A 13,022-nucleotide genomic window follows, 5' to 3' on the forward strand; every position below is an offset into this window, starting at 1 on the left:
TGTGTGTGTCTGTGTGTGTCTGTGTGTATGTCTGTGTGTGTGTGTGGTGTTATATGTTAGGAAGGAATGACCCTCTCAGAGTAGGCCTATCTGGTCATGGATCTTATCTGGATTTGTCAGTGAATGGTGTCAATGAACAAAGCAGCCTGGCTTTTAGGTTTTGTTACTACTGTTAAATCTCCCCATGCCCCTGTCACACAAGTTCAGAGACACCATCTCTCCTTGGTTTGCTGTTGCCTCCATACCCATGTCTGAGGTTTACACTCTGGCACACGACAGTGTCAGACAGGAGTTGTGTCAGACAGGAGTTGTGTCAGACGAAGAGAGAACAGACCAGCCTGACGATGCTCAGTCAGTGAAACGGATGGCAGGAGAGTCACACCACCTACCACAGGACCAGTGGAAGTCCAAGCCCGGGTCATCATCCGGCCAGCCCAGTGTGACTTCTGTGAAAGGGTCCACGTACAGTTCAGGCTCAGAGAACACCTTCGTGTCCCATTTGTGACCCTGTGGAGGAAGGGACCCCCAGTGATAGAACACTCCACAAGTCAGCTTCACTATAGAGTGCTGCCACCAACCTACCCTCCATCCCAGAGCAGCGTGTGCTAATGGAGGCCACAGGGTGAGGCTAAGAGCAGAGAAGGTTCTGGATGGTTGTCTGCTCTCAGATTTCCCTCGGGAGGCATGGTGTGCCTTCCTAAGACTCACTGGGGACATAGCTTTATCTCCAATGTAGGCTTAGGACTCACTGTGTGATCACCTACATGGACAGAGGCAGTTCTGGACTAGGCTCTGTACTGATGATGGGGGACATGGTAACAGAGACCCAACTGCTACCCTTAAGATACATTAATGGATGCTTAACACTCAGAGTGCCGCCTGTTCTTCCTTAGAGAGGATCTGATTAGAGGCAGCAGGAGAATGTGGAAGGCGGAGGCAATCGGTTAAGAAAATAGGCCTTGAGGGATTTGGGGAGAGGTGGCTCAGTTAGAAAGGTCTTTGCTTTGCAAGCGCAATGATGTGAAGTCAACCCCCTCAAACCCGCCCCGAACCCACAGAGGGCAGTGGCATGTGCTGTAATCCCAGCCTTGGGAAGATTAGACGAATAAATCTCTGAGCTCACTGGTAAACTAGACTAGATGTTTGATGAGCATCAGGATAATGGGAGACCCTGCCGACAAAACAAGACCAAGGTAGATGGCTCCTGAAGAACAGTGCCCGAGGCTGTTCTCTGATCCATCCACCCTCTCAGTCTTCATGATACCTCCGGGCATACCTGTGAACGAACACTCTGATACTTGCTGTCGGTCCACCTGGGTCCTACCAGACACACAACTCTCAGTACTTTCATCTGTTTATCTCTAAGCTTCGTGAAGGCAGAGAGCACACTGGCCTTCTCGACATCACACCTCAGTCCCTATATATCAATTCTTGAACACCACAGGTGCACAGTAGGTCTTTGTTATCAGCAAGCACCCGCACAGTGTCAAGGAAAGGCAACTGAAGACTCTGGTGTAAACACTAAAGAACCTGAGCTTGTTTCCCCAAATTGGCGCTAACAGCTATGAATTTCCCTCTGAATACTGCTTTAGCTGCAGCCCAAAGATGCTGATCAATTGTATTGCTATTATTTTAGTTAGAAACAATTTCTAATTTTTTTCCTATGATTTCTTGTTTTGCCTATTAATTTTTTTTACAGAAGTGTGTTATTTACTTCCTAAGGCCTACCTACACGACCCAGGGTCTTGTTGCTTTACAATGTAACCCTGTGGTGGTTAGAGAACATACTTTTGGGCTTTAAGAAGAATGCTTGGATATTGTTTCCTTGTGAAGCTAAGTGTTTTAAAGATGCTTACGGACTTTCTTTCAGCATTTATTCCAGACGGTTCCTGGAAGCTGGAAGGGACTGTGAACGTAACGAGAACAAGAATTAAACTTTGATGGAAAAACATTATAAAACGTAAAGGCAGACTCACGCAAGAATCATGGCACATACTCAAGGTCCCACCTGTGGAGGGGGAGTGGTTGGGGCAGCAGGAGAAACAGGTGAGCCTAGAGTCCATGGCAAGTCTAGACAACACAGTAAGACCCTTCTCAAGCAAATAAACATATAAGAAAACAAAGATATCATATTGAACATGCCCCAAGATGTAATTCAGGCGATAGAGACACAGATAACAAGGTTCCGTGGGTGACAGATGTGCAGCTGCTTCGCCTGACTCTTCCCCAAGTGCAAGGGATCTGACCTCAGGCGCTCACACCTGCTCAGAAAGCCCTTGACCCGCAGAGTCATCCCCCAGACCTCCTTTTCTGTCTTTTTGTTATTGTTTTTGCGTCACAGGGGTAGTAGAGTCCATGGTTTCTGTGTTGTGAGGAAGAACTCTACCACTGAGCCACACCCTCAAGCCATCACAGGAGACAGAGAAGAAAACTTCAGCTCACCTCCTTCACTCCAGATGGTCTCTAGGCTTTAACACCTAAGATAATGTGAACTGTGGTCTGAGCGCTATGCCGTGCTCAGCCAGTCACGGCAGGAAGAACGTCTGAGCACGTTCAGTGTGGAACTCTAATGATAACTTTCTGCGACAGTGTCTTCAGAGCACCCAGAAGAGTCTGTGACTGTGGAATGGGCTCCCTGCTCACAGCCCTATTTGAAGGGCTCCTCCCTAGACCCTAGGCGGGTTCAATGTCCTAGACTCCAGATAGTACAAACACCTTGCCTGTGACAGTGACATTCCCGATGTCCAGACTCAGTTCTGAGAAGGCGTTCCGCACATGCACAGTGACCAGGAAGGTGCCTGAAACGCAAGGGGGAAGAGTCACTAGCGTTGTCACAAATTCCGTGACACAGGAGACAGCTCTCCCTAGGTGTGCCTGTCTGGCAGCCTTGACTGCAGCCCTGGAATCTCTCAGCCTCTATGCACTTACGAGTCCTACTATATACCAGGCCTGAGGCAAGATCTGGGAGCACACAGGTGAAGGTACATGACATGGAGACATAGCAGGCTTGGGGGTGGGGTATAACGGGTGAGGCAAAAGTACAACAGCGCTATCCTGCAAAGGACAAGACGGTTCTTTGAGGCTGAAGAACTCCATAGGTGGGTTCTTTACAGTGGATCCCTGTGGGATCAGCCTGGGATGGAGGATGGTGGAGAAGGGGAATAGAGAGGGCAGGAATAAGCAAATGGATGTCTTGTCTGTCTGCTTCTGGGAAATACAGTGGGCCAAGTGTGGGTAAGAACTATCTATGGACCAGACGTAGGCCTTCAGGAGAGGGATGGTGAGGGAGCAGGGACAGGCTGGGAGAGGAAGATGGCTGTGTATATGCAGCCAGCTGAAGGGGAGGTACAGCCCTCATCATCCTGTGGGCTGTAGTCTGAGCGACTCAGCGGATGGTCTCAGGAGCCCACAGAGACTATTCAGAGGCAAATTGACCAGAGGCAATTTCAAACATGTCCACTAAGGGCAGAGTCCTGCTGCACTCCCTTTGTGTCATCCCTCTTACTGAAGAGGCCCAGGTCATCTCGCCTCAGGGAGAAGTCTATTAATCTAAAAATGTGCAAAAAGCCACTGGACTGGTCCTGATTTTATCAGTTAAAAGGAGACAAGAGTTAAATGAACAGCTTCAAGGGAGCCTAGGGAGACAAAAGCCAGCAGGTGCGTCTAAACTTAGGGCATGGGGACATGATGTCATCCACAGAGTTCAATGCAAGAGCATAGCAACTGAGCTACTATAAATAAATGAATAAATAAATCTCATTATGTTTTAAATAAGTTTACAAGTTTACGTTGGACCACATTCGTATCTACCCTGGGACACACATGGCTCACGAGGCAGAGATACGTCTGCCAGTTGTCATGGGGATTAAAGCCCCACTGTGGTGTGGTTTTTTTTTTTTTTTCATTTTTCCATCCTTTGGCTTCTTCCTATTTCAAGTCAGACTCTTGGAGAAGGGGGTGGGGAAGGAGGAAGTGTCAGGACTAGGCTGGAGGAGGAGGAGGCCGTGCATCTTGGGCATCACTTAGCAAAGCCCCACTGGCTCTCTTGTGGAATCTTCATTCTCTTTGCAGACCTTTGGCAGAAGGCCTGAGACCCTCACACCTACCTGGTGTCACTTCTTTCCTGGCACCCCTCTGAGCCCCTAGGGGAACCAAATCAGAAATATATAAAGGTGTGGCGTATGCCAGGGAAAACTGTCAGCTCCAGTACCTTCAGCAGGAACTGCCACATGGAAGTTTCCAGATGTCTGCCCAACACTCTCTTCCTTCTGGGAGAAGTTTGCGTTGAGTCCTGCCACCTCGAAGGTCAGCTCCTCCAGGGTACCACGAGCCACTGAGACATTGACCAACAATTCCCACCCAAGCTCCACGTGGTCAGACGCCCAGGAGGCCCGCAGCCCCGACAGCAGCTCCACAAGGTGGACAGTGACATTTCCAGAGGGGGTGGAGGCAGTGCTGTTGCTGACAGCCTGGATCTTCAGGTGGTGCCTCCCAGGGCCCAGCAGCTCCTGAATGTCTCTGCCCAGGGTCAGATTGTGAAGCTGTGAGCCCCTAGGGGTGGTGAATTCGGCCAGAGTTCTATTACCCGAAAGCACAGCATAAGTCGCCCCGGCTCCTAGGGGGAGTAAGGGAAATTTAGAAAAGCTATTACCAGCTGTGCAGCTAGCATTCTAAGATAGTTCAGGCTGAGTTCTGATGTCAGATTCTGCAGTAGACATAGTTATGGGTCCAGAGAAATAAGTGAGGACAGGCCACCTTCCCTAAATGCTAACTGCAAGTATTATTATTATTATTGGTTTTTCAAGACAGGGTTTCTATGTGTAGCCCTGGCTGTCCTGGAACTCACTCTGTAGACCAGGCTAGCCTCGAACTCAGATATCCGCCTGCCTCTGCCTCCCAAGTGCTGGGATTAAAGGCGTGTGCCACCACTGCCCGGCGCTAACTGTAATTATTTTTTGAGTTTTGGCTTTATAAGTGATTTTTTAAAAAATTTTCTAGATCCTCTCTGATCAGTTTTTATATTATTTGTTTGTGTTTGTTTCTTTGTTTGTTTGTTTTATATTATTTGTTTGTGTTTGTTTGTTTTGGGTCTAATGTAGCCCAGGCTGTCCTTGACCTCACTATGTAGCAAAGGGTAGCCTTGAACTCTTGATTTTTCTGTCCGAACCTCGAAAGAATTAGGATTACAGGCACGCACCACTGTGCTCAGTCTGGAGATTAAACCCAGGGTTTCTTGAATGACAAGTACTCTTCCACCTGAGCCACAGCTACAGCCCTGTTGTTATTTATGTATGCCCTTGAACCCAGAAGTTAATAGCAAGTACTTAGAACGTCCTGATGGGGACCGTCCCCTTGGGTGGGAAACTGAAAAAGAGGTATGGGAGGGGGAGGGAAGTGCACAGGAATTTTGAAGCAGGAGAATTAACTTCTAGCATTGTTTTCAGCCAAAATTGGTGAAGGTGTTTCCTTCAACATCCACCAATGACCTCCTAGGACAGGTAAGTCTCTATGAAACTCAACCCGTTCCCCACAAAGTGGGGTCCCCCCTTGCAGGCAGCAGATGACTGTCCTAGCTGGATTCGAAATACTGTCGTTGGTTGAAAATCTGATGCATAGAACCAGATGATATTCTTTCTAGTAGAAGCCACAACAAATACATTTCTTGTTTGGAAGCTGATGAAATTTTTTTAAAGAAAGAGAGGAAGAGGAGAAGGAGGAGAGGTACTGGTGGTGTTGATGATGGTGGTGGTGATGATTTTGATGATGGTGGTGATGATGGTGGTGACAGTGATGATGACCATTTGGTGATGACGGTAGTGATAGCCTAAAGCCCTACTACAGGAGGAGCAGGACCCTTCACTGTCATATGTATTCCCGCCTCCCCCACACCTGGCAAAGAGCTGACACACAAGTCTTCTTATATTTGTAAGAAGACTAAACAAATCAACGAAAGATTATTTTACTTTACCCCAGGCGCACAGGTGCACATACCAGCCCCCCCTCTCCCGCCTAAGGCAACAGGCACACAGGAACAGGAAGGAATCTCCTGAGTGCCGTGTCAGAGCCCCGTCACAACCCCATTAAGATGATTAGAATGAAGGATGGCATACCAAGTCAGATCCTTTCTCATTTGATGACAGTCACCTCCATCCCCACCATCACCACCATCCCCATCATCATTACGCCAGCACCACCAACATCTCCCACACCACCAACACCACCATCGTAGCTCTGCACTGCGTAATTTATGTCAACAGGGCTTCATTCAGAGCTCTAACTGGACTGTGCTTGGTGGGAAAAGGTTGCTGTGGATAAGGCGGCAGGGGTAGGGTCGGGTGGGGGGCGGGGTCTCTGTAGACAAAAGCAGTGCTACTTAAAATGTCAATGGGGCCCATCCAAGCACCCGGATGGATATGCTGAGGGGTAATGGCTCCTGTGGGTACAATTAGAGTGATCTCTGTATTAAATTAGAACGGAAGCTGTAACCAATCAGAGTGGAAGTGCCTTGGCGAATCAAGGCAGATGCTGGAACCAATCAGAATGGCCTCTGGCTTAAACTAGAAGACACTGTGTCCAATCAGAGTGTACCCTCGCCAGAACTGTGGATAGGCCTGTTTTCGTGTGTGTACAGCTGATCGCCGCGCCTCATGGCCACAGGATGGCACCATGCTTGTGGTCCACACTGGCTGTGTGATGTGGGCAGCCCACCCCAGCCCCACCCGTCCTATTGAAATTCCCCCAGAGGGAAGTGGTATGGAGGGCCAGTGTTTCAGATAGGATTGTGGACTTGCAGAAAGAGCCTTGGGAAGGTGGAGGTTCTCGCTGGCTCACTGACCTTCTAGCTTGGGGTTGAGTCTATCCTGAGTGGGCCATCATAGGCCAAGCACTTAGAGCCTTGAATATGCCATGGGTGTTAAATAAATGAACACAAGGTAGCTAAGACACTAAAGCTTCAGGTTAGCTGGATAGGTTTGGAGGAGGCAAATCCCCCCCACCCCATGCATGCACCTCCACCTGCTCCATCCTGCGGACTCACCTCCGTCCAGATCCACCTGAATCCACAGGGGTTCCCCAAAGACAGCCTGACAGAGAAGGCCGGCTCCAGATCCAGAGAGGCCAGAGCACCCAGTGACACGGGGCGTCTCCATCTTCTCTCGAAGTACCACTTGCTTCTGAGCGGTCACGTGCCACTCGCTGGTCGTACACTCAGCAAACACTGTGAACTCCCCAGGAGAGCTGAACTGGTGGGTCACGTTGCTCGACACACTGGGGGATAGCGGAGAACGGGGAGGGGGTAAAGGAGCACAGCTTTAATAATCGTGCGTGAGTTCACAACTCCCGTGCTCCGCAAAGGCAAGATGGTGGCTGGGGGCGGTGTAGCATGTAGCGCAGTGGGGAGATGTCTTGCCTAGCATGGATGCAGCTCGGAGTTTAATCTCCAGCTCTCCATTAACTGGGTGTGACAATGTATATCTGTGGTCCCAGAACCCGGCAGGAGGAGGCAGAAAATTAGAAGTTCAAGGCCACCCTCTGCTACATAGTGATTTTGAGGCTAGTCTGGACTGTCTCAAGGGGGGAAAAAAGTTTGACAGAGGAAAGAAAAAGATGTCACACAGCATGCCCTGTTCTCTACGTCAGAGGGGTCACACTCTGACAACTCAGCATCGGATCAGGAATAGCATGGATCAGCCCTGAAAAATGTTAGCTGCCGGCCCTTTGAAAACAATTAGTGTTGCCGGGCGGTGGTGGCGCACACCTTTAATCCCAGCACTTGGGAGGCAGAGGCAGGTGGATTTCTGAGTTTGAGGCCGGCCTGGTCTACAGAGTTCCAGGACAGCCAGAGCTACACAGAGAAACCCCATCTCGAAAAACCAAAAAAAAAAAGAAAAAGAAAAAAAAAAGAAAGAAAGAAAGAGAAAAAGAAATGAAGGAAGAAAACAATTAGTGTGTGTGTGTGTGTGTGTGTGTGTGTGTGGGCCAGAGGTCAACCTTGGGTGATGTTCTTCAGGAGTCAGTGAACTCCAGGGATCCTCCTGTCTTACTCTCCACAGTTCTGGGATTACAATGTCTGTCACCATTCCTGACTTTTTATGCAGGTGCTGAGGATCGAACTCAGCTCTTCCTCCTTACACTGCAAGATCTTTACTAGCTGAGCTGTCTCTCCAGCCTCTGAGAATTCTTTTCTGATACCGTCTACTCCCATCCGGCTCACATAACCCCTTCTCTGGGCCTTGCTTGGCTTCTCATTTTTCTATGTCCAATGTGGCCTAGAGCCTTTTCACCCCCAGCCTGTACCCTCATCTCCTGCCCCTCTTCCTGTCTACCCACTTGTCACCCAGGTGACTCTCCACGTCCTTTGTTCCACTCCAAGGCCACCAATAAACGTGTGGCTCTCCTCCAGGAGACTTTGCTGTCTCCCAGTTCATCTGTGGCTGAGCCCTGTGTTCTTGGCAAAAGCCTGACCCATTTTCAGGTCACGGGCCCTTTATGTTCGCAGTGGATTTATCTTGCTTCTCGAGGATTCATGTGACTTAGGTGCTTGCTAATTCAGGGCCACCCTTGGCCATAGGTTGACAGTGTAGATGGTGTCTGTCTAGTTCTCCATCAGCATCTCTTGGTATCCGTAATGGGATGGTTCTGGGGTTCCTGACAGATGCGAGAACCTGTGGATGTTCAAGGCCTTTGTCCAAAACATTTGTCCCTCAACTCCTGTATCTCTTAAACCATCTCCTAAATCCTCAGACTATCTGGTAGAATATGAATGCTGTGGAAATGGGTACTGTGCTTTATTTTCTGATTTGTGAGATCTTTGTTTCATTTTTTAGACAAAGTCTAACATAGTTCCGGCCTCAAAATGTAGGTGAGGATGACCTTGAACTTCTGGTCCTCCTGCCTTCACCTCCCAAGTGCTGGATTCACGGGAGTGCACTACAGTGCATCTGGAGGCAGAGGTCAGCCTTGAGTGTTGTTCCTCAGATCACTGTCCACCTCGTTCATTTGTTTTTAGAACGTGGTTTCCCTGTGTTTCCCTGGCTGGCCTGGAACTTGCTCTGTAAGTTCTTTAAGGGTGGTCTTAAAGTCACAATGATCTACCTCTCCTGGGTGCAGGAGCTAAAGGCATGCAAAACCATAGCCATCCCACTTTAGACAGAGTCTCTCTCTCTCTCTTTCTCTGTTACCTGGAACTCTCCAATCCAACCTGGCTGGGAGCTGGTGAGTTCCAGGGATCCACCAGTCTCTGCCTCCCCAGCGCTGGGATTACAGCTTTCTCGCCTGGGTCCTGGGGACCAAACTCGGGTCTTCATGCTTACATAGTAAGCCGCCTCTCCAGCTCCTTGGCAACAGCACTAACCTTACAGATCACATGCACCCCAAGCCTAAAGGGTTGTCTTCTCTCCTTTGTAGCAGATGACCCATGCTCCCTCCACCCACCCAGAGCCTCGGTTGAACGCATCTCTAGGAATCCTCTTGCTTGAAAGGAGATGCTTCACTCCAAGGATACACTGTGCCCCCAGGCACAGTCCCCCATCCTTTGGTGGCTCAGGGTCAGTATGTGGATGATAGTCTCCACACAAGCCCAGGAACCCCGTGGGATCAGCAGTGTCTCCTATAGCACCCTACTTTGACCTCACTCTCTAGTCTGTCTCAGCATCATCCTCCTCCCATTCCCATCAGTATCTGGTCCTGGGTACCTACCCACCTTCCTCTCCCAGGAATAATCTCCTCAGACAGGCAAGCATTAACAGCTTTCCCTGGTCAGGGCACTGTTGAATTTCCCAGACTCTCTCATCTTCCCTCATACCCATGAGTTCGAGGGGGATGAGCATTTGGCAGGACCTGCTTCTTCAGATCCAGGCCAGTCCCTCCACTAGATCAGAGTTTCTCAACTTGTGGGTCGAGTTGAGAACAACTTTGGAGTTGAACGACTCTTTCAGAGGGGCTGCCTAAGACTATCAGAAAACACAGATATTTACATTACGATCCATGACAGTTATGAAGTAGCAATGAAAATAATTTTATCGTTGGGGGTCACTGCAACATGTGGAAATGTATTAAAGGGTCACAGCATTAGGAAGGTTGAGAACTACTGCCCTAGGCTGTCTGCTTCTGCACCCAAATCCAAAAGACTGTACCTTTAGACTTCTTCCCAACCACCAAATTCCTCTCTGCTTCCCAGTGGCCTGTGTATACCTAGTTCGTCCACAAGGCTTGTATCGCCTTGTAATTAGCATTTTCCCAACAAGATTACCACCTCAAAACAGCCTACTCAAAACACCAGGCAATTCCTGGTGGAGACAGAAAAACAGTCAATCCCCAGTCCTGCCATTAGGGGGCACATGTTACTCAATTCCGGGCTTGGACAAGGTTGGCCTTATATAAATTGTTCTGTAAGACCCATAATACAATCTCAGATATGCAGAGGCTTTTCCAGGAGAGAGAAAGATAACAGCCCGACATATGTATGAACAAGGACATCAGATGCCAGGCACAAAGGGTGCTTCCTCTGGTTCATCAGGCTGGTCCTCCACAAGGTCGTGTCACTATCCATGGTAGGAATGGGGTCCAGTTTTAAAGTTTCTACCTCTTAGATTAACAAGTAGCTAAGCACAACTAGAAGTCTGTAGTTTAGTGGTTGAGCACCAACTTGGCATGCATGAGACCCTAGGTTCAAACCTCAGCATTGCGAAAAGTCAAACAAGTAAGGGGGCTGGGAGGTATGGCGGCTCATATCTATAATCCAAGCACTCGGTATGAGGCTAGAGGGTAAGAAGTTCAAGGCCAGCCTGGGATATGTAGCAAGTATGGAATGAGATTCTATCTAGAAGAAAGAGAGGGAGAGTGAGAGCTAGAGAGATGTGGGGGGGGGGGATGGGGCTCAGTGAGTGAGCTTGCTGTCAGGCCTGATGGTCTGAGTTCCATTCTCAGAACCCACATGGTGGAAGGGGATCTCTGCCTCCTTAAAGTTGTCCTCTGGCCTCTACATGTGCAGGTGGCACAAGAGTGCCACCCTATAACAAATAAATGTTTTAGAAAGAAGAAATAAAAATGAAGGAAGGAAGGAAGGAAGGGAAGCAGAGAAGACAGGGAGTTAAGTACAATGACATTTGCACAGTATGGCTTCTGCATAATTAAAAATCTCATTCAGCCATTATCCATGCTGCAGGTCAGGTGCTAATGCCGCTGGCAAACCCAAGAGCACATGACAAGGGACCGTCCCAAGGTGAATGGAAATGACAGAAGTAGTCGGGTAATTTCAGGGTGCAATGGATTGTTAAAACAGAGGAAATTGGATCACTCAGGTGGGGTGAGGGTGGAGGGGAGTGGTGTCATCTGTTTCTCCTAAAAGACAAAATGCTGGTGACCAAATAGGCATCAGGGAGAAAGGGTTGCTTATGTGTGCTGCACACACATGTACATGTGTGTATGAGAGGATGTAGAAGTGAGAAGAAAACTTGGGATGTCAGGCCTTGTCTCTTGTCCACATTCTTTATTAATTAATGAATTAATTTTACCACAGGTGTCTCTCATTAACCTAGAACTCATCAAGTAGGCTAGGCTTACAGATCAGCGAACCCTAGGGGACCTTTCAGTTTCTTTTTACACACCACTGGGAAGACATTGTCGACCACTGTGCCTGGTGGGGTTTAGGGTTTTATCTTCGAAATGGGTTCTGGGAATCAAACTCAGGTCCTTTACCCCTGAGCCTTTCTCCCCAGATGTCCTGGCTGCTTTCCGTGTCAACTTGACACAAGCTAGAGTCATCAGAGAGGAAGGAACCTCAGTGGAGGAAATGCCTCCATGAGATCCAGCTGTAGGGCATTTTTTTCAATTAGTGATCAGTAGGGGAGGGCCCAGTTCATTGTGGGTGGGGTCATCCCTGGGCTAGTGGTCCTGGGTTCTATAAGAAAGCAGGCCAAGCAAGCAATGGGGAGCAAGTCAGTAAGCAGCACCCCTCCATGGCCTCTGCATCAACTCCTGCCTCCAGGATCCCGCCCTGCTTGACTTCCTGTCCTGACTTCCTCCAATGATGAACCGTGCTGTGCAAGTGTGAGCCGGATAAACCCTTTCCTCACTGACTTGCTTTTTGGTCATGGTGTTACATTGCAGCAATAGAAACCCCGACTAAGACACCAGCTCTGTCATCTTGTTCTCATGGGCAAAGCCATTGAGGCTTGGAGTGATATGACACAAGGCACACAGACAGGGTGGCTGAACTGTGATGAGAAAGGACTGAGTGACAATGCTCGGGTGGCCGGAGACCAGGTGAAGGTGGTGCAGACTGCAGCAGTAGCACCTGACCACAGGGCCTGGCACCATCCTAGGGCAGAGCTGTCACTCCACGTTGACAGAAAGAATCCCAATAGCGCTCCTAACACTTGACTCACAATTCTAAAAACCACGCAGAATCCATCCCAGGCCAGCCTGTGGAATGATGAACACCACATGTTCTCAGTTGACATCTAGTTAGCCATGAGACATGAGAGAAAGGGAGGCCTTCCTTGTCTAGTCACCACAGGGTCAGCCCAGCCAGGAAATCCAGCCATCCATCCCCAGAACCATGAGAAATGAAAAAGTATGGTTCTAGCCATTGGGTTTGGGGATAGCTTGTTATACAGCAAAAGCTGACTGATACAACCAGCCTTAAGGATCAGAGGTCACTCTTACCTGGGAGGGTAGTAGGGGTCGAAAGTATGGCCATCTCCCATGCTGAGTACACAGGACAGGTTTCCAGTGTAGGGAGAAAGGAGCCACATTAGGGAGATGGTGACATTGTCAAAGATGAAGCTCTCGTTCGGTACCACCAGCCGCAGGCCTGTAGACCCAAGCATGATGTCTTGTGAATTTGTGAACCAATGATGTGTGTTTCTGCTTAAAACTCACTTCCTTCTACCCTTGTGGCCATTGCTTTTATACAAGACATTTAAAGTTTATTATAGTTTTATTATTTTATTTTATTTTATAGTTTAGTTTAGTTTAGTTTAGTTTAGTTTAGTTTAGTTTAGTTTAGTTTAGTTTAGTTT

At 48.7% G+C, this 13,022-nt stretch overlaps 1 protein-coding gene across 1 annotated transcript in view; it reads right to left on the minus strand.

Annotated features, from left to right (window-relative positions):
- The window catches only part of Pkd1l2 (polycystin 1 like 2), an 81,670-nt gene that overhangs the window by 58,719 nt on the left and 9,929 nt on the right, over positions 1–13,022 (minus strand). The window contains exons 5-10 of the mRNA XM_028752696.1: positions 12,667–12,814; positions 7,037–7,266; positions 4,211–4,615; positions 2,721–2,798; positions 1,857–1,906; positions 390–507 (exon numbers count right to left, since the gene is read on the minus strand). Coding sequence (XP_028608529.1) covers positions 390–507; positions 1,857–1,906; positions 2,721–2,798; positions 4,211–4,615; positions 7,037–7,266; positions 12,667–12,814 — 1,029 coding nt within the window. The remainder of the gene's footprint in view (positions 1–389; positions 508–1,856; positions 1,907–2,720; positions 2,799–4,210; positions 4,616–7,036; positions 7,267–12,666; positions 12,815–13,022) is intronic.

Source organism: Grammomys surdaster, unplaced genomic scaffold (genome assembly GCF_004785775.1).
Source record: "Grammomys surdaster isolate TR1022 unplaced genomic scaffold, NIH_TR_1.0 128, whole genome shotgun sequence".
NCBI classification, from domain to species: Eukaryota; Metazoa; Chordata; class Mammalia; order Rodentia; family Muridae; genus Grammomys; species Grammomys surdaster.